Source organism: Mixophyes fleayi, chromosome 2, assembly GCF_038048845.1.
Source record: "Mixophyes fleayi isolate aMixFle1 chromosome 2, aMixFle1.hap1, whole genome shotgun sequence".
Taxonomy (NCBI): domain Eukaryota; kingdom Metazoa; phylum Chordata; class Amphibia; order Anura; family Limnodynastidae; genus Mixophyes; species Mixophyes fleayi.
This window is the reverse complement of record NC_134403.1, coordinates 294,905,335-294,928,694: the sequence shown is the minus strand read 5'-3', so window position 1 is coordinate 294,928,694 and position 23,360 is coordinate 294,905,335. Positions and strand designations below refer to the sequence as shown.

At 37.2% G+C, this 23,360-nt stretch overlaps 1 protein-coding gene across 2 annotated transcripts in view; it reads left to right on the top strand.

The window, feature by feature from the left end:
• The window catches only part of LOC142139111 (uncharacterized), a 441,344-nt gene that overhangs the window by 140,680 nt on the left and 277,304 nt on the right, over nt 1-23,360 (top strand). For both annotated transcript variants that reach the window (XM_075196426.1, XM_075196427.1), the window contains one exon: nt 23,219-23,306. In XM_075196426.1, coding sequence (XP_075052527.1) covers nt 23,219-23,306 — 88 coding nt within the window. The remainder of the gene's footprint in view (nt 1-23,218; nt 23,307-23,360) is intronic.

The following is a 23,360-nucleotide window of genomic DNA, read 5'->3' as shown; positions in this document are numbered from 1 at the left end:
TTGCTCTTTTTCTCTATCATTGTTCCCCTAGAGCTGTCTCCCTGTATCCCCCTCCCTACTTTTCCTTGCTTCCTCGTCTTTCAGCTATCCTCTGGCGAATGGAGGCACTTACCCTACTAGCCACTACACATATGTGGTTAAGTTTGTGGATGCTCATTGCAATAGGTCCTGGCGCTGGGTGAAGAGAGACTTCTTACTTCTCCAAAGATAAGCATTAGTTTTTTAAGGCTGACAGTGAAAAGCAAAGATTTTGATCGCTTGTTAAATTGGGTGACATCACAGTCCCATAGAAGTCTATGGGAACTGCAGTGACCACCGTTAGACAGGTTGAGAGAGGAGAGCTACGCACATAAGTGTGGCATGCACGTGTTCCTCTTCCGTTCCTGGTTCGCCTGTAATACATCTGGCTGTCAAATAATGCTGCTGTGCAAGTGCTAATGTAGAATGCTGCACGGAGGTGCAGAGGGTCCACTTGCTGTGCTTTTTAGTAGACCGTACATGGAGGTGCAGTATATAACCTCAGAGTCTGATAGAGATATATATATATATATATATATATATATATATATATGCAGTTAAAGTGTGAAAAATAGTGGAAGGTCACAAGTGACCCAGGTTATGACCCAACCCCTCGTGGTGTGGATAGGGCCATTGGAACAATTGACTTAGCTGTAGAATAGCATGTATATTCGATTATAAAAGGGAAAACGTTAGCAAAAGACATGTGGATTGCTCTGCAAACAGCGTATGAAAATAAAGGTCTCATGAGAAGTATAAACCTGAGGTCCACTTTGTTCAATTCCTAGTTGAGTGAGTGCAAAGACATTGATAAAATGTTATCGGTTTCACAGCAATTAATGTCTGTTGGAACTCAAGTGGGTGATGAAAAGGTCGCCATAGCTATGTTACAGAACATGACCCTTGAGTTTGATTTTCTTGTAGTGGAATTGGAGTTATATGCTACCAACTTATCTACAGAAGTAGTAAGAATGGAGCTGCTGCAATTCCAGGAGCGGATACCTGTGGGCACTAAAGGTGAAACCACTGATTTGCTCACTAAGGGCACTAAGTTTAAGAAACCAATGTTCAAGTGCTTCTTCTGTCACAAAATGGGACACAAGGCCTTGGATTGACTGACAGTGCAAAATGGTGCGAAAAGCAACCGTGTTAAAAACAACGAGTCAGCTTTGAATGTGACGGATAGTCACATAAAAGGCTGTTAGTAGTATATGGATTTTGAAGCCACCAGACACTTCAGTTGTAACAGTCACTGCTTTACTTCACTAAGTGAGTGTAATCCTATCACAGTCAGAGGTATCTAAGACAAGATCCTAACAGCAATGGAAGTCGGGACAATTACAGTCTACCTGAGGATAAAAGGTTAAACTGTAATTACACATATTGAAGAAGTTTTGTTCCTTCCAGATTGAGGAACCAATTTGATTGTAGTAAGTGTTCTAGAAAACAAAAGTTACAAGGTACAATTTTCAGAAGGTGTGCAAAATAAGAGGGACTGTAATAGCGACAACTACCTGTTGCCAGCATCTCTATGTCTAAGATACTGAGGAATGTTATGCAATGGCTACTTCTGACACAATTCCGACTATGATACTGTGCACAAGCATTTAGGACGTCCTGGGTACAATAGTATGCAGAAACATCTGAATGTTATGGTAACAGGAATGGCAGTGAACAATCCTGATAGACCAATGTGTGAGAGTTGCATTAAAAGTAAACAAACCAGACAAACCTTCCCAAAGTCAGTGACGAGCTGAGGCGCCATTACCATTGGTGCACAAGGATGTATGTCGTCCTATGGAGACTGAGTCAATTAGTGGTTATCGTTACTTTATGACACTGATGATTACACGAAGATGACTCAAGTATATTTCCTTAAACCAAGAAGCAAAGTTATATGCAAGATTGAGGAATAAAAAACTTTGGTGGAGACTAAAACGGGTCATAAGCTAAAAGCTTTGAGATCTGATAACGGAGGAGAATACTTAAACAAGAACTTTGTCGACTTTCTTAAAAATCATGGAGTTAAAAATCAGTTGATGCACACGCCTGAACACAATAGTGTAAGTGAGTGTGCAAATCGTACAATAGTTGAGTGAGCATGTATGATGCTGTGTGATACTATCCTAGAAAATAAATTTGGGGTCAGGAACAGTACAAACAGCAATTTATCTGAAAAACAATGCACACACTGTTGCAGTGAGAGGCAAGACACCAATTGAAGCTGGTCTGCAATAAAGCCTAACATCAGTCATCCAAGGGTTTTTGGATCCAAAGCATACAAACACATTCCTAAAGAGAGAAGATTTAACTTGGACTTTTAAGTCACAAGACTGTATTTTACTTGGATATTGTCGTGAAAGCAAAGGCTACCATCTTTGGGACACTGTAACCAAGAAACTTGTTAAATCCAGAGTCATCCTATTCCATGAAACAGCGCTACCTAGTGGAGAAAAAAAATGAAAGTAAAGAAAAGGTAGTAATACAAGACATATCTACATCATCAAATGTTCCTTAGTCAGGGACTTTGAATCTCGACAAGCAGCAGGAGACAAGATTTTCTACAAGGAGTAATAAGGCAAAACCTTCAAGGAAATACTGTGAGGAATATGCCAACATTGCGTTCTCAGAACCACAAAATTTGCAACAAGCAAAAAACCAATGATAAATGGGAACACTGGAAATCAACTGTAGATAAAGAAAGGACATTCTTGGTTGAAAACGAATACTGGACTGTTGTCAATAGGCCAAGCCACCATAAAACAATTAAAAACAAGTGGGTTTTCTGTAAAAAGCTAAATACAGATGGAACGATTGCCCGTTACAAGACTCATCATGTTACAAAGGGATTTACTTAGGCAACTTAGGCCTAAGTTGCCTAAATTAAAGCGAGTAGCGAAACGCGCATCGGCGTTCGCCTCGCTGTGCCGTCTAAATACCTCACGCTACTATAATATGCTATGGAATACTAAATAATTAAATAACAAGGGATATTAATCCCGTTGTAATGGGGATGTACTGAGCTTTATGTCTAGAGATATCACAGCTCCAATTATCTAAGGGGTGTTAATCCCGCTATGATAGGGAATGTATAGGGCTGAGAATCCTATTAGTCAGGGGATTATTACCAAAGGAATATAGATCATATTGCCCTATTACGCTGACTATATATCCAGTAATAATTGGTACAGATTATAAAAGGAATCCAGATTTACACAGGCTAAAGTGTTTTCTGAGAAAGCAGTACAAACCCATGATAACAGTCTGTAGCAGTCTTTACAAGCGAGTGACACTAGACTAGTGTGAATAATAAACAAATTAACGATAATCTACTAGTCATTGCACCAAATAATTTATTTTTATTTCATGGATTAATTTCCTGCAATAGACATATAAATATGTTATCATTGTCAATGTGTATGGAAACTACTAAAGAATAAATCTTGATATATGTAACAACATATTACAAATAATGGCAAGAGTGATGAACATAAACCTTGCCAATAAGTAATGTAACTTCATACACTGATATATTCGGTCAATTGTGGCATTTATATAACGTGAGAATTGTTAATTAATGGAATATATCCCCTTATAAAAGACAACACAGCCAGGCTTGGCATATTCTGCCAGTTTATTAACATCTTTATTTTAATATCTTCATTACTTTTTCTCTTATATTTCGCTGCCTACTATATTTAGGCTTATTTCAGGAACATTATATTTTAAACACATTAATGAAAGGTATATTTTAATTAAATGATTATTACAGAGTGCCCTTGTTAAGCATGTTTCCTTCTACCACATGTGTCTCTAACTACCTGCTATATACCAATAACAATATATGCAGGACTGACATCACACAAGTCCAAAGAATTGTATGCAAGTCCACTAAATAGTGAATTGATTCTTTATCGGATCCACACAGTGAATAAACGTCAATGCCTTGACAAAGACCTGTGGAAGGATGAAACTCGTTGGTTATTTTAACCTCCAGCCTGGGACTAACTGCCTTGTCTTCCTGAAGTTCCTGCCACATTCACTGGGACCTCTGGAAAAGAACCATGCTATGAGCCATTACCATTGGCCAAATCTGGTAGGTGGCCATCACCTGGCATTTGGAGTGTTATTATATATTATTATATGCTTTGATAATATATATATATATATATATATATATATATATATATATATATATATATGTGTGTGTGTATATTTGATATTGTTTGATGAAAACATTTTATATTGAAGGTAATACACTATTGCACCTTCCTTCTTTTTGTTTTTTTCCATATACATCCATTTCATGAATGTGAATACTTCTTGAACGATATTGGCACCATAAAAAAGTTTATTCATCACTGTGTGGATCCGATAAAGAATCAATTTACTGTTTATTGAATTTGTATACCATTCCTTGGACTTGTGTGATGTCAGTCCTACATATATTGTTATTTGTATATAGCAGGTAGCGCCTAAAGTTGTTTATCCATTTTTTGCTATGATTCTATGTTTTTGGTCTGTGGGTAACATTCCAGGTTTACATCTTAGGCAGCCACCTTTTTGAGCACTCTAGGTTGTACATTTTCTGGGATTTACTCAAAGGTCTGGAATTAATTACGGGGAAATCTTTTTACCTGTGACAAGGTAGAGTACACTTTGTATAGTCATTGTCATATCTACATTGTATAATTTGTTGCTTTACCAGTTAGATTTTGATTTTGCTTCCTAAATGGGTATTTAGTTGATGAAATCTATATGGAAACCCCTGAGCGTTATAATGAAGACATTTTTCCGGAAGGAAAAGTATGTTTATTGAAGAAATCTCTGTACGACTTGTAATAAAGTTGCCGGTCTTGGTACTTTAAACTTGACACTATGTTGATTAACATGGACTTTGTAAGTTCAGAAATTGACCACTGTCTATACCCCAAAATGATAGATGAAAATGTTTTATATGTGGACGACTAGTTACTAGTAGACCAGAAAAAAATCATAAGGACAGTGTCAAAAAGTCTCTTGGGTTACTCTTGGTAAGTTAGCACTCAATTTAAAAACACATGAATGTATGACCCTGTATGTTAATGACTCTCATTGTTTAGAGTTAGGAGCACCATATTAGCAGAACCGCATTTGCAAATGTTTGTAACTAAGATTACTGCATTTTTATGTACAAGTAGAAAGGCAGCTCTTTTACTGGCTCACAGCAGTTTTGGTGTGGTTTTTATTTTTTATTTTTTTGGACGTTAGGCCCCCATTAAAGGTAGGCTCTTGATTCCTGTCCCCTCCCTTGTGTTTGTGCGTTCCTTTGTGGGAGTAGCTAGTTAACCGCCCCACATAATGTTAAGTGACAGTATACACAGTAGTTTGCCCGGCCCTAGGTCCCCGGGGTCACGCAGAGGTGTTGAGGCAGTGAGTGGGTTCCCCATTGTCCGTGCAGCTCGCCAAATTGTGAGTTCAGGCAGGTCCCGCCTTTGGTTCCACTTGGGTGCCTGATGCTGAGTTCCGGCAGGTTCGCATGATGGCTCCAGTTTAGTCGGTGTTACCACAAGGTTGGGTGTGTCCGGCCTGAATGCTGTCAGCGGCCGCTGACAGTTCGAGGCAAGGGTGTCTGGCTAGGTGGCTCGCTGCTCCAGGGGACTCCGCCACTGTTCCTTGGTACTGTGTGAGTTCCCCCAGTGAGGACACAGTCTCCTTGGTAGGTCCCGGGATATGGGTTTAATATACATCACCTAAGCAGAGGGTGAGCACCGGTTGGTGCTTCCCCAGGCGAAGAACAGGGTGGGGGGGGGTCTAGGTAGCCCGTCATTCAGCGACTAGCGGAGTTGCGCTACTGATCATTATCTGATGTTGGGTCAGCGCGGCTTTTGTATTTGCTAGTAGCATCGTGTGGGTGGTACATCAGCCTCACGGTTAGTGTAGGTGGGAGACTGTGTGTTGTCATTGCAGGTGACAGAGGAACGCAAGGGAGCAAAAGCTAGAAGCGGGAATCACTCGGTGAGTATAGCATGAAGGTCCCCTTCTTCTTAGTGGGCTCCCACCTATTGGTGGGTGAAGTACTTGGGCGGGATTGTTCCTAGACCCTCGTATTTGCGACACAGGGATAGTAGCCCAGAGCAAAAAGAGGTGTCGGCAATCGGGGTAGAGAGAGCATTTCTGTCTCGTAATCAGCGCCTCAGACATTGCCCCCCATCCTCCGTGAGATAGCAGATCTCCACGCTTTGATTCTTCCTCCGGTGTTCACTCCAGTTGGTTTGCAGGAGAAAGAGGATAAAGGGGGACCTCTGTTCAAGGGGTTGCAGACATCGCAGTGGTGTTCCATAGTGTTCATTCAGAATCAGGTGAGTAAATGGGGTGCAGGGAAGGGGACTCTAGAGATGTGGCTTTGACGCCCTTAGCACCCGTCACACTTGTGATCCAGTTATAGCAGGATAAGCAGTGTGAACCACAGATGCCAGCAAAACACCTGTGAAGCTGAAAAGAGATTCTAGCAGAAATCTATAGCATAGAGTCTATGCTATAGACTATTGTAGCAGCACCTAGACAATCTGAACAATGGCTCGGAACCTGTTAGCTAGTGTATAAAGCAGTCAATTCTGTTGAATAGTATAGAACATAGGGTAAACATGTGCACATCACTTTGACCTGTGAGGGATCCAGCGATAGTGGAAATGCAGACAGTGAAATCAAAAGTTCACTAAGTGCCAGTTCAAATATATATTATTATTATTATTATTATTATAGTAGTTGTCCTAATCAATGAATGACATAGAGGTAGATATTTCAACTGACATCCAGCAAGCTTTTAATTTCACTGTCTGCATTTCCACTTTTCACTGAGTGCTATAAGAGATTTTATTATTTCACGGTTTCCTTAAATTCATATGATTTTAATAAATTAACAAAGTCTGCTTGTTAATTTTTATTCGATTAATTGTATTAGATACACTACTCAAGAAATATTTTGGCTGTCAGTGCACTACGTCAAATAAACTAAACTTTCTATTTCTATCTTCATTCATTCATGAATAAACTGGGCACACATCACCGTTAACTATTTCACTCAATTTTTTTCTAAATGTATTAGTAAGGATGACATATTCATATTATGAATGTAACATACATTGTTACATAAGTGCATAATCTGGAAGTTCATGAGCTGTGCACTTAATTATACTTTTGTGTTAATCTTCTTACTAATCTTGAGATTTGCTGAGTGCATCATGGAGAAATTATCATAGTATTAGAGAATGATACTCAGAGACTAATGTGCACAGGGCCACACAGGTGTCGTCAACCTCTAACACTCACTAAAGAGCCAATTTGTCCATTTGCTGGGAAGTAATGGCGTTTTATTTATTTTTATCAATTATCAGGATTACTTTTCTATTTTATTACAATATGTTTATAATTAAATTGAGACTGTTATTTATTGTCTTATTTTTTTTAAACTTACCACCCTTTGTTATGACCTGGTTTACTATGGACAGTGTTCACTCCATTGAACTTGAGAAGAGTATGCATTTTATAACATGCTTCAATTTATAACTATAAAGAGTTGTACACGTAGTCTTTAAATGTACATTCATAAAGTCTGGTAAACATGCTTTAATGCTGATAGTCCAAAAAATATATTCTGAGCAAATGGCCCTATACACACACATACAATTTCTGACAAGTGTTCACTTCCCTTGTGCAATTTTTTACATTTCCTGTAGCGTTCATACTTAAAATGTAATGAATTTCTATGGGAGCACTTAATAAGTACATAATATACTACATTGTAAGGAGGCTTTGAGAATACGCTTTGAACACTAAAGGCAAAATACAATGTTTTGTCTACATTTTTAACAGGTACAGGATGCATAAGAAAAATATACTGGTAGGTTAATTGGCTGCAATCAAAAATTGACCCTAGTCTCTCCCTCTCTGTCTGTCTGTCTGTGTGTGAGTGTGTGTCTATAGTAGGAAATTTAGACTGTAAGCTCCAATGGGGCAGGGACTGATGTGAATGAGTTCTCTGTACAGCGCTGCGGAATTAGTGGCGCTATATAAATAAATGATGATGATGAGGATGAAGGGTCCCACCATCCACTCGCCTGTGCAACTGTGGTAAAGAGGTCATATAAATGCTATAAAAATTATATTATACATATCGTACTTGCCTACTTTTGAGATCCCCCTCCAGGAGGGGAGATCTCAGTGACGCGATCTGTGGGTGTGGTCACCGAAATCGCTTTATTAGGCCCCACCCCATCAGCAAAATGACACAATTTTCGGCCTATTGCAGCAGGGGGCACTATCTGTACTCTCATTGAATCACGTCACTAAGGTCCACCCCCCGCCTAATTAACTAAGGAAGCGACAGGATTCGGGAGGATGCTCTGCTCTCCCAGACACACACACACACACACACACACACACACACACAAACACACACACACACACACACACACACACACATATATATATATATATATGAAATTATGTTACTCTACCTTTAAAAGGCCATCATCTAAAACAGATTTTGGAAATGTTCATCTATTTGTCACATATTTGTTTTTTATAATGAATAATTCTTGTTAGTTTTTGTTTTGTTGATTAATGTCTGCTCCTTTTTTCACTTTTATTTCTTGTTTAATTCCAAAAAATCTAAAGTGCCAATGAGAGGCAGCATTCTAGTAGTGGTAAATGAAAGATTTATTCTATGTTATCATGAGGAAATAATTTAAAATAATGTTGCAAAAGGTAATATTTAATTTAAATATATAAAGACAACAAATAATCTGCAATGTTTTAATTAAAGCAGTATTGTTTTATGTGTGAGTAACAAGCCCCATTTAAATCCATGTAATGCAGCTTTTATGGTCACTGTTTTACTCTTGTCCTGAAATAGACGTTCTGAACCACTGAAGTTCATCTATTTAGAGAGCTGTCCCTGTCTGACTTTTTTGGATTAAGCAATTGGAGATCTCTTAGTGCTCTGTATTTCAGACTTGACGCCAGAAGGGAAAATGAGTAATTTGGCCTATTGCTTCAGTAACCTCTATCTCTACCAGACCGTTCCCATTGTCTGGCTGTGGGCCTATGACCTTACTTGATATAAGTATTATACTATCAGTCCATGGCTGTATTATCAGATCTTACTGATCGTAATTTGCCGCTAACCAATTAGTGTTTATGGCTCCTATCTAGTCAGGTGTATTCTTTGTCTGACCAGACTGTGTTCTGTATTTAAGTTTCTCCTAGACTAATTACTAATTACTGTGAAATAGTAGGATTGTGGTTTCTGCTCGGAGGTGGTTCAAGTCTTTAACCAAATCTTCTTGAGTTTAAGACTTAATGATTTTCATTTAGTGCAACTATGTATACCACTGCATTCACAATAGGCAAAATGGGAGTATCCTCCTTCCACTTTGGATCTCAATTTTAGAGTAAATTACAGTCTTTCCTCCATCCTTTTGCCATGTTTTGTGATAAAAGAAGCTTAAGGTCTTTCTGAGATACATTTTACCTCTCTTTGAGGCCTGGAGTTGTTTTAATATATATACACATTGTGACAAAGCATTGGAAACTTGGTAAATGGGAGATGCATATGCCCCAGATTTCTGTCTTATGTTCTTTAAAATCTCAGGGAGATTTCTTGTGTTGGAAAAGAGCTTCTCAAAGATTGCTTTCAGCTGTAGGAAAATCCTATGTAAGTGTCCCTGATGTTATGAATGGAGAGAAAGGGCGGGCTCCATTCATTAGGTAGGTCTCTTCTGGGTCTTTCAACCTGCCAAACATTTGCTGGCTAATTGAGAGTTGCACCTGTGTCGTGTAGTTAAAAAGCTGTGATGCTGTTTCTTCAGTCTCTCACTACCCGGGGAACAGGTCAGATGTCTGCTGAGAGGCACTGCAATTTTTTGCCAGTAAGATCTGTTATTTTCTGCGTGGAACACTAGGTCCTTCCACTTTAGAGAGGGTTTTCTTTGTTATTTTACTTAGGCTGGGTACACACTACAGTGTTTTCAGCCGATTATCGGGCCAATCAGACGATAAACAATCGGTTGGCCCAATATCAGAGTAGTGTGTAGCCTGCAAAGATGAATGATTATTATTCCAGAGCCCATTGTATTGTTGAATAAGATTTTTTAACAAATTAAAAATCTTGTTTAACAATGGAACGATGTTCCAATTCTGCAGTGAGTTTGCACTCACAATCAGGATCTCCATAGAGTTGACAGTCATGATCTTTTAAACCAATGGTTATGACAGATGAAGAGCACAGATCTGGGGGTAAGTTTTGTAAAACGGGTATAGGTTGTACACATGAATCGGCATGCTGATACTGACTTTTTTTATTATTATTATCAGTCATTGGTAAATTTGTTACAGATAGCACATCAGGAGAAAATTTCTGTTGTATGTACCAAGCCTTAGGCTAGGTAAACACTGGCAAATTTTCCAACCAATCTGTTATCTACAACAATTGCACCTACGACTGAAGGTCCTACTGGTCGGGCGATTCATGCATATACACTACACATGATTTCCCTTCAGATCTGTGTTCTTCATCTGGTCCTGTAGTCATTTAGAGAATGACAGCACAATATGCATTTATTTATTCATTCCTGTCACACTGATTAACCTTCCATTAGTATTTTCTATTTATTTATTTATTTATTTTTAATACAATTCAAGGTCTGTGCTGATAGTCATTATCATCAGCATGGATCTGGAAAGAGCCACAACAGATATGCCTGCTAGAATCGTATCTGTGGTTATTTCCCCCTCGGCATAGTACAGAAGGAACATATACACTCCCTTACTCTACTGTTCTTATACCTACCTACCCATTTCCTCCCCCATTCCACCTCTCTAAGCGCAGACAGGTGCAAGGGGGTAATACGTCAAGTGTTTCTACTGCGTTTGACTCTACATGACCTCCATGTCTGTTACTTTACAAGCTTTTTAGCATACCTCCCAACATTTAAAATTTCTAAAGCTGGACATGCCTCCTCAGAAATGGGGGCAGGACATTGCATGTTAGGAGCATGTCCATGTTGCAGTGGGTGTGGTCACCTCCCATGGGCATGTCTAGGACTTCTGTAGACCTAGACCGCCCCTAACACCTCTCCCCTAAAAACACCACTCTATTGTTGTATTGTGCATTGCGCACCTGCCTAGGTTGCATGCTCCACCCACTAACCATGGTGACCAGGGACATAGCTCGCAAATTCCCAAGATTAAGGACAAATGTGCTGACTATAGGACTATTGCGTTGAAATTGGGACCGTTGAAAGGTGTGTGTATGTATATATATATATATATATATATATATATATATATCTATATATATATATATATATATATATCTATATATATATATATAGATATATATATATATATATATATATATATATATATATATATATATATATATATATATATATATATATATATAGATATATATAGATATATATAGATATATATAGATATATATATATATATATATATATATATATATATATATATAGATATATATAGATATATATATATATATATATATATAGATATATATATATATATATATATATATAGATATATATAGATATATATATATATATATATATAGATATATATATATATATATATATATATATATATAGATATATATATATAGATATATATATATAGATATATATATATATAGATATATATATATATATATATATAGATATATATATATAGATATATATATATAGATATATATATATATAGATATATATATATCTATATATATATATATATATATATATATATATATCTATATATATATATATATATATATATATATATATATATATATATATATATATATATATATATATCTATATATAGATATATATATATATATATATATATATATATATATATATATATATATATATATATATATATATAGATATATATCTATATAGAGATATATATATATATATATATATATATATATATATATCTATAGATAGATATATATATATATAGATAGATATATATATATATATATATATATATATATATATATATGTGTGTAATATCCATACCGTCACTATGCAAATAAAAGTCATACACAAAATCTGCAAAATCAATTTTTTTGGGTGAGCTCTGCATTTGAATATATCTTAAGTTATATTTACTTATTAAGTTATACAGAAAGTACATTTTATGTCTCATGCTGTGATAACATAGATCATCATTATCCATTCTCATTATTGATAAACTTGAAAATTGCTCCAAAAAGTTACTTTTTAATAAATTATATATAGTAGCATATATACACTCTGTCTATTTGTTAATATTCTGCAGGGTTTAGGTCACATTTTAAAATAGTTTCTAGGGACGCTTTGCTGATAAGCTGGTACATCTAAACATGTCACACATGATGCAGTCTTGGAGGCAGGGTGCACTAAATTCCCCAACATGTCATGTTTACTGAATTTGATTATAATGTATTTTAAATACTTCTTTTCAATTAATATTATCTAACAAAGCCAAGAAAAAGTTTGGAAAATTGACATATTAAATATTGTGCATTTGGTCAGTACTGGGAGAAAAATTTCCAGGGACAAGTCTTTAGTACCTTGGACTGTCCCTCAAAATCATGAACAGTCAACACTGTGATATCAGAGTGTTTTGTCACCTGCATTTCATGTGCATTTTGTTTATACACTGTGCATGTGTCTACAAAGACAAGCAACAGTTTGTTCATTAAATCTAATTTATATCTGTCGATCTTTGGTAATTTTCAATATTAGGCAGTATGCTATATTTGTGTTTTTATTGTAAGTGGCACACAATGAACCTAATCAGCGTGGCATATGCTACATAGGTCAGTAGTAGTTATTTTCCATGAATTGAGTTTGCAGTGGTAGAAGAGTGCAACGTTCTAGCAATACAATCTTTAAGATTTGCTTTTGCTTTGCCACAGAATGCCATTCATTCCAAACTGTATTTGTAAATGAACGTTTTGCTGAATTTATAGAATATGAATAGAGCAGGGACATCAATGTCAATTCACTCTGCTTTGTTTTGAGGTTGGGGTTGTACTGGGAACACTGAAAGCTAAATTCCGCTGGCAAAATGTTGTTGCCAAATGTGAAGTGTGGCATACATTTTGCAGAACAGTTTTGAAAATTATACTTATCAATACATAGTGGAACTGAACAGGTTCTTTCTGCCTGGAGAACAGAATAGCATTGTTTTGCTTAGTAATGTACAAATTAGTTTAATACTTACGTTGTCTTATATATTTTTTATTTATTTTAGGAATGTGCTCATACATATAAAGCAATTTAATTACATATTATTAAAATATTGCTAATGATATATAACTGGTTAATGCAATTCAGATATATTGTTGCAGACTAGGTCAATTACATAACATGTAGAACTACAGATTGGAAAATTAAAATGAATAACACTCTGACCCATTGACCACTTCTATGTTTTAATTGTGAATTTCTGACAGAGTTCATTGTTTATTGCACAATTATGTTTTTGTCAAGTATCTTTTATGAAAAGAGTGTATTATAGCTTTTTCTTAGAGTTAATTTGTTTTAGCCTTTGTCCCTGTAATACAGTTTCTATGTAGAGATGCTCGGGCTCGGTTTTCTGAAAACCGAGCCCACTCGAACTTAGGGGATCCAAGTAGGCTTGCGAGCCGGCGTATTACTTTTGCGTGTCCTTGGATCTGAATCGAGGCAAAACGTCATTGTTGTGTTGTTGGATGTCGCGGGTTTTGGCTTCCATATGTACCTCCCTTCCTAGGAGATCCAGCAACATTGCTCACACAGAAACGGGTAGCATTGTTCTTGTCACTCTCCATTCTCCAGTGACATTGCTCAGTGCCATTGCTCACACAGAAACAAGGGTAGCAGTGTTCTTGTCACTCTCCAGTGCCATTGCTCAGTGCCATTGGCCATACAGAAACAGGAGGGGTAGCAGTGTTCTTGTCACTTGACAAAAAATGACTGTAAATCACTGTAAATAAATGTTATTGAGATTAATAATACTGTAGGAACAAAAAAAGAGCCAAATTATGTAATTTTAGAAAAAAAAATAGGGATTTTAGAAAAAAAATAGGAAACCAAAACATGAAGTTAATGCAAATCCAAACCCAAAACACAGGGGTCAGTGAACATCTCTACTTCTATGTTGTAACTGTAGATGTAGTGTGAGAGACACTGTATATTCCAATGTGTCTTTCAGTCTCTTGGAAATTGGATGGCTTTACTGTTTTCATATATGGCTGTAATAAGCCTAGCATAGTTGTCATTTGCACCTATCTTCCAGAGACAATGTCAGGTTTTGATTTTTGTTTAAAAAACAGGGACATTGTTAGACATAAAGTCTTTTTTAAAAGTGATTCACAATATATGCAGCTATCAACCCAGGAAACATTTTTTTAAAATTTTATTTTATTCAAGGTCAGACAATTCCAGAAGAAACACAAATATAGAGAATCAGATTAACCACAACTGAACAACACAATATAAGCCAATACAAATCACACAGTTCTGAAAATGAGTGAGTTATGGGATTGTCAACCACCGCTTTTACATCTTTTTTTTAAAAGGCAGGAGAGGAAGTTTTAATTTCCCAGGGAGTGAAAGATGAATAGAAGTAATGTTTCTGAGTGCCAGAGTGTATTTAAAGGGTGAGAGCTAAATGGATATTATTATTAGAGATGCTCAGACTCGGTTCCCTGAGAACCGAACACACAAGAACTTAGCAGATCTGTGTATCAAGCTGGCTCGGCTCGGTACTTTTGCTCGCCCTCGGAATTGAAAACGAAGCAAATCATTGTTATGTTGTCACATCTTTGGATTCTGTAAATACCGCCCTTCACGGTGATCCAGCACCATTTAACAGAGGGACACAGAAGAGGTAGCACAGTTCTTGGCAGTCTCTAGAGCAGTTGGGCAGCGTCATAGGTAGAATAAAAAGAGGAGGGGTAGCAGTGTTCTTCAAATTCTCCAGTGACATTCAGGAGAGCTCCATTGCTAATTGTCATTGCTGAAATGACACTAATCCCTCTACCTCATGTGCTAAAGTCTATGTTCTCACTCTCCAGTCTCAGTGCCGTTGGTCACACAAAAACAGGTGTAGCAGAGTTCTTGTCACTCTCCAGTCTCCAGTCACATTGCTCTGTGCCATCAATATGGATTCACATCAGTCCACAGAAGACCAGGAGCACCAAGCAGCTGCTGGCACCAGTCATGAGGATACTAATCCCTCTACGTCATGTGCTAAAAACTTTGTTCAAGTGCATAATGGTTTTAAGTCGGAGAAACAAAAATGTAAATAAAAAGCTTGTACCTTTGTAAAGAAAAACACTTCACTTATAAAGGTGAAAGTTTACTGTAGAAAATAATAAAATTGCCAAGATGCCATTCAACCCAAAATATTACTAAGCATACCAGCATCAGCTAGCTCCCTTCTCTCAGCTAGTTCTCAGCACCTGCAATCTATACTGTCATCATATTCACCCTAATCAGTGTGGACATCATCCTCAAACAATACTAATTCATTCCCGCTGGAATCTACCATCACAGAAGTCTGTGTACATTGATGTAATTGCCGGTAATGGCTTATTTCATGGAATTTGTAGTTAATTGTATGGAAGAGCTGTCACGATTTTTGGGCACTTCTTTTAGACCAGACCAAATGTAAAAATGTTGTGTTGACTCATCTGCATCACCACTGGGTGTCTTGGGAAAGCTAAGTTTTTTCCTAGCAGCAATTTCCAGAGAAACTGAAGGAGGAGACTTCATTGTGTCATGTACCACTTAAACTGTCAGCTTGCTGACCAGGAGCTCACTGCATCTCTTAAGATCTGGGTCAGTTGGAAAGAAAGAAAAGACATAGCTCTTAAACCTAGGATCAAGCATAGTTGCCAAAATATAACAATTGGATTTCAAGATGTTGATAACTCTTGGATGCTGGCAAAGCGAATAAAGTACTTAATCTACAAGACCAACATAATTAGCAGAATTGCTTTGTTTCATTTTTTCCTTCAATTTCTCTTGCTGCTTTTCAAAAAATCTAATTAGGGGAATCACTTCACTCAAGCTAACAGTGCCTGCACTCTCTTCACAGGTGACTACTTTGTGTGGCTTCAGCACCTTGCACAACATGGAAATAATTCTCCAATGCGCTGGACTAAAGTACATTCCCCCTAAATTCTATTCTTACAGCTGCTGTATTCTCCTACATGCTGTTGCAGAATCCCGAAAATGACCCTAAATATTTCGTGACACAGAGAGCATCTCCTGCATGTCAATGTCATTTTTTTTAAAAGTTCTGTACAACCAAGTTGATTGTGTGAGCAAAACAGGAAATTTGATGGAATTCCCCCCCTCTGTAATGCTCTCACAATATTGGTGGTCGTTATCAGAAATCACATATCCTCAGGAGAGTCCAAGCAGGATAAGCCATGTTAATGGCTAATAATAATGTAGGGGGGAAAAAGCAAAATTATGTGATTTTAGCAAAAAAATAGGGATCCAAAACCAAAACATGCAAGGACGATTTTGCCAAAACACAAAGTTAATCCAGATCCAAAACCAGAACACGGGGGTCTGTAAACATCTGTAATTATTATGGATTGCCCAGGATCCACCAGGAAACATTTTAAGGGGAATAGAGATGCCATGGGCAGAAATGGTGGCAAATGATTGAAAACTAGTTGGAAAGACAGCACGTAATTGATATGCTACAACATCCCTCCTGACAGAGCCAGAGTGAGAGCCCCTAATTCTACTCCTTGCATTCAACATTATGACACACACATACACACACACACACACACACACACACACACACTCTGAATTGAGGTGTTTCAATCGGACCAGTTGCCTGAGGTGTATAAAGTCAAGCACCTAGCCATGCAGTCTCCATTTGCAAACATTTATGATACAAAATGTGTTGTTCAAAGAGCTCAGTGACTTCAAGCGTGATATAGTGTCACCTTTGCAATTAGACGGTTTGTGAAACTTCAAAAAGGTTTATTTGACTAATGCTCATTAAAGAAATTTGCCATCACAAGACATCACAGTGTGCGACTTCTCCATCCAGGTAGGGTCAGAATCAGCATAGCATTTGAAAACTGAAATATTTGCCTTATAATACTGTATATGCTGTACCCAGATCTCTGCCTTCTATTTTGCGAGAATATTTTTTTTAACAAGTTGGCTAATAAAAAGAAAATACTACAAGAGCCAGCTAAATAAAAACATTGTGAGATAAAGGGAGAGGAAACCAATTAGTGTATCTAGCTACCACCTGTAGATTATTTTATGCCCATAACACCTGATGCAGCCATTTTTCCAGGTCAATGTGATTAGTGTCTCAGGTCTTGGCCGGTTGTAAACTGGGGCTGTTTGACGCTGCAGAGTGCATGAACCTTCCTCAGTCATTTTATAGAGAAAAATGTTCATCCCCTATAGTGGTAATAGAGCTTCAATGTTGATTTTTCAAAGTCTGCAGACTAACCATAATGCTCAAAAAGTTTACCTAAATCTCAAGCTCTTCATAAAAAAAACCCATAAATGTATAACATATTCTTTTTGGCAGCAAAGCTTGACCCAATGACATAAAATATTTAACACTAGGCTATGGCTGGTACAACCAGCATATATTTTATGTTTTTTTACTGCATTTTAAAACGAGATGTAGTTCAAGGGACATGGCCAATACCAGGGGAGGGCTGGCAGACTTTAGCCCAGGGGGCAAGCAAACAGCACTGGCCCATAAGTAGCGGCCCATCCTTAATGGGTGGTTTTTGGTATAATATATATTTATCTATAGAAAAAGAAGCAATTTTATTGTTGCTTAATCCATATATATATTTTTATGCCCAGACCCAGAGCTGGATTAAGGCTCTGAGGGGTCTGGGCACTTTAGTCAAGGTAACCCCCTATGATGTAGCATGGTTATCATTTTAGGCAAATACAATACTATGTGTATTACTGTTAGTTGCACTCAGTTCTGCCTTCACAAGCAGTACACGGTGAAGAGGGACATACCTCCCAACTGTCCTAAGTGAAACAGTCACCCAAATTCGGGACTGTCCCTCCAGGTTCAGGACAGTTGGCAGACTGTCCTGCTCTCTCCTACCTAATCTTCTCACTTTCACCACTTGTGGCTGCTGGTTCCTTTAGCTCATTTGCTGGTTGTCTGGATCCTGGAATGTTGGAGGCCCTATTTGGAAATAAATGGGTACTTGAGATTTAGAAAACTCCAACTAGCCCCAGTGTTAAATCAGTAGCACACAAGTTTTAGAATTAGGCCTCCCTCCACCCCCAACATTACAATACTAATATTCACATTTGCTAAATAGATCTATTTCCCTCCAACCAACCCCAACATTAAATTAATAGTATTCCCATTTAATACATAATTATTTTTATATATATATTAAGACCCCCCTCCCCTTACATGTATTAACATACTGCTCCCACACACACTATATTTATATACTGCCCCCCCCACTCTCACACACTATATTTATATACTGCCCCCCCCACACACACACTCTATATTTATATACTGCCCCCCTCTATAGTTTATATACTGCCCACACACACACACACAATATCGACTGCCCACACACACGCAATATCTACTGCCCACACACACACAATTTATATACTGCCCACACACACACACACAATATATACTGCCCACACACACACACAATATATATACTGCCACCCCCACACACACATAAAAAATATACTGCCCACACACACAATATATATATATATATATACTGCCCACACACACGCACAATATAAACTGTCCACACACACACACACACACACATACAGTATATACTGCCCACACACACACACACACACACACACAATATATACTTCCCCCCCCCAAACACACAAAATATATACTGCTCTTACTTGTGACAAGCCACACAGGGAGGGGAGGAGTGGCTGCGGCCAATGGTGAAAGGTGGTTGGTCCTGGAGGAGGGGCCAGTTACCAAATAATAGAGACTTGGGCCAGTTCATGCACTGGCCCAAAAAAGTAATTTCCTGTCTGGCCTGGGCAATACATATTGTAGCAATGTTGGACTTGCTCAGTTGAATGTTTTTTCCAGAAGAGGGTTGTGGTCAAGACTGTATGTTGGCAAGGGCGTTTTATCCCTTAAATATATAAATAAACAACTTACTGTCCACCATTTCTGCCCTTTGACGTGTATCAAAAGAAAATCTAACAGTACTAATACTTTCCTGCTGGGTTATCAACAACATTTGAATTGGAACTAAAACCCCTACAGACACAAAAAAGAGGAATCTATTATTTGCTGTACTAACTATTAAAATATATAATAATCTGTGTTCAATATTTAATAATAAAAAATAGCAAAAAAAATCCATATAATTGTCTTTGAAGTTTTCTCTGCAGGACCCATGCATTAAGTACAGACCGAAATCACTGTTAATTCTGCACTTAGTAATTTAACTAAAGGTTGACAAGTAAGTGTAAGTGGTGCTTTGATAGCTTCTCCTGACAAGTCTCTTTGTTTTCCTCTGAAGGGCACAATTAGTAAAATAATAGAGGATTGCATGTTTTCATTGACTGCTGCTAACTGTTCTGCTCTGATAGATGGCAGAAAAACAGATGGAATAAGGTGACACACTGAGAACATTTGTGCATAGTGATCCATCGTGGTAACTGAAACCAGGGAGCTAAAAATACTCTGTAAACAAACATATCAACAACCAAACAGGAGGTCTGAACTGATTAGACCTTTCACAAGTTTTATCTGGAAGTGAGCATGTCTGGGATCCATATGCATATTACTTATTGTAGAGCTGTGTGCTGTTATGCAACAAATACAGATTATATGTTGTCCAAAGTACAGTAGTAGCTATTGGAGATATTGTATACAAGTGCAGGATTGCAGTTACAGGCTTACATCAGGCTTTGTTTAGAAAAGACCAAATTGAGACTCAGTTGGGACTTTGTAAACTTGATTTACGTGAATTCTTCTACTCCTGTTTTTTATTATTTCATTTTTCAAATAAAGTTTATGACTGTTACTACCATAATAAAATATAATGTAAGTGACATTTACAGACTAAATGGTAATGTAAATTATTATTACCTTCTTTTGCCATTTAGTGGAAATTAAACCTTTAAGTATGGGCTCTTTCTTATGAAATTCAGGAATTACCTAATAATTTAGACTGGTTGTAGCCCTGTCTGTGAAAAGACCTGAATAAATCAAATTGTATCTACTTTATGAAGTGAATCAAGTGATTAAATGCAGCTCTCCAGGAGAGAATAAGTGCAGGTGTACACAGATGATGGGCATGATTCAAGTGCTAACGCAACTTGCGTTTGAAAAAACAGCACAGAACTTGAGCGTAATTCCACCTGTGTTCAACAAAAAGTTGGTCTTGTCAGACAATAGCCACTTCCTCAATGTGCTATGTGGGTTATCCACATGCTTTCTGGTGAAGTCTAGGTGTGATTTTATGGCATGGATTTTTTGCAACTAAAGCCCAGATTTGTGATTGACTGTTGATCCCATCTCTGCACTGTAAGTCTGTGACTCCCTTGGAGTTGCAATAAGCCTCTGTGTAGCCTCCCTAACTAGTGCCCTCCTCCAATGGATGTTCAGTTTTGGAGTATGACCTGTTTGAGACCAATTCACACTTGCCTTCTATCTGCTCCATTTTTTATGTTTGACTTGATAGTGATCCTGGTTATATTAAAAGTAATTCTTCCACTCTCCCCAATTGGGATTTTCTAATAAACTTCTTGGATTTATATGAGTGTTCTTTGATTTTTCCCAATGAAAGTCGTATATGTCCTGTTAGAGAATGCTGCTGCTTTCCTGACATAGCATTATGTAGTGTAGCAGTATAGGATTGCAGTTGATTTCAGCACTCTGTGTATCAGGGAGTCTGAGAGCATGGGTGCAACTCGCTGAGAAAAATGAGACTTCCCAAACATTTTCCCCTAAGACGCCCTTTTTCCAAACTGTTAAAAAATGGTGCTCACCCATTGACACACCTGCAATATATCAGTAACTCACCCTAAGTGTAGATTGTTCTATACTAATTTAATATTTTTATACCTTTTTTGGCATATTACAATATAAGAAATTAGAATATCCAGCTGGGAGACCTCTCATAGACAGGTGCATTTATTGTGAAATCAAGTGAAACTCTTTAATTATACAATGGTGGACTCCAATTAATTAACTGTGTGACTTCTGAAGAAGACTGATTTGCAAAGTGATTATTTACATGTATTTTAGTACAAAGGTTTATTAATCAATTTTTTGATGTTGGTCAGTGGTAAGAATTCCAGAATAAATCCATATTCATTAATGATGTAAAAAATAAAATTAAAACATTCCAAAGGGGTGAATACTTTTTTTAAAGCCATTGTATATGCTATTGGTCTAGTCTGTAAAGTATTTCTAGTAATTGTGAGGGTTATACAGGGTGGGGCATAAAGATTTCCCATATTTCGAGGGAGCACTGTGTGAGCTGTGGGGGGGTAAAGATGTGGGGTAGATTTAAATTGGTAGGTTAGGCACTCTAGCTTGGATCCTTGAACATTGGGGCTTTGTTGTTCAAGCGTTCTGTGATAACGACGCAGAGGGCGTTCCGTACACGTTTAGTGCTGGGCCGAAATGCATCTGTACCAAAATTGGAAAACGATCTTTGCTATGGATTTCTAATCTTTGGGCAATTGGATCCACACTAAAAGGAAACTCACCTGACAGACCTAGGACCATTATATCACCAGAAAATGTGGAAGCATTGAGAGCATCCATTCAGCAATCACCAAGGCGTTCCGCTCATAAGCATGCCATGGCATTGGAGATATCAAGTCGGAGTTTGAGGAGAATTTTACTTGCCGATTAAAATTATATTTTTACAAACATCAAACATAGTCCTCGATCTCTTGAGGATTTGCAGGAAAGGATTAGACAGAAATTGAAGCCATTCCACCTGATATGACCCGGAGAGTGATGGAGAAATTCCGGGAACGTCTTCAGCAATGTATTGCCAACGACGGCCGCCATTTGTCTGATATGATTTTTAAAACCCATTAAAACCAAACTGTTTTTTATGTTCTTTTCAGAAATAAATACAATGTTTTCCTAAATAGTTACTATCAGTTTTTATACCCTTTTAAAATGTGGGAGATCTTTATGCCCCACCCTGTATGTGCAATACGTGGCATTCAGTTAGGGGTATTCCAACTGCACGCATTACATAGATGATAAATCCGGATATTCCTAGCATAAGAATATAATAATCCTCTACTGCATGCTAAAGGAATAAACTTGCTGGGTATGATGATGGGGCTATTTGCTATATAGGATTATGGTGACAGGTATAATGATGATGCCTATTTGCTGTGTAGGGCAATGGCAGTCATTTGCTGTTTAGAATAATGTGGTCATCATTAAAAATGATGTGTTAAGTTATGAATTCCTCTATATCCAATTGTAAAGCCTTACAGAATTTGTTGGTGCTACATAAAAAAATGATGATGATGATGATCATATGTCCTTTAAAATTATGTTCAAAAATTACAGACACACCCCAAATAATGCCGCACGCATTATATTGCAGATAATACATGCTTCATCCACAGGCATCTGACCCAATCTTTGCTTGCCACAAAACAATTCCCCTTACACTTCAAAAAAATTAGAAGGAAAATTGAACTTGTGTATTAATATGGTATAATATTGTGTTGATGTTATCAAACCCTGTATGTTCAACATTTATGTGCATTGCGTTTAATTTTCTTTGTTTTATGTTTTTATGCATGTAATAGAAGAAAATATAAAACCAATGTAATTGTTGGAAAGCTATGTTTTCTATGTTACCAGGTACAAACACTAACTACACTCCATGTAAGAGATATGCATATATGTACGAGGCAGTGACAAATTCTAAATATATATATTCTTCCTACGATCTCCACTTTTGGGGACTGGGAGTGGCCATAATAGTGCCGTCATTATTGGATGTCATGCACACTCTCAACAATTATTAGTCTAATTGGGTATTCAGGATGACATCAGCTGATCCAAGTCACCTGTGTATAATCGTTGACGAACTAAAATGCAATATTATAAAGTAAGATATTGTTCCTTTGTCTTACAGACTGGTGTGCACTAGCTTGGGTCTGCTGCATTACACTGAACCTATATCTGAATGTAGTAAAAGAGATGAGAACAGATCGATTCCAGCTGTAAGTAATCTGGTTCTACTTCTTTATTTCAAGGCTCCATCGCTATGACAACAG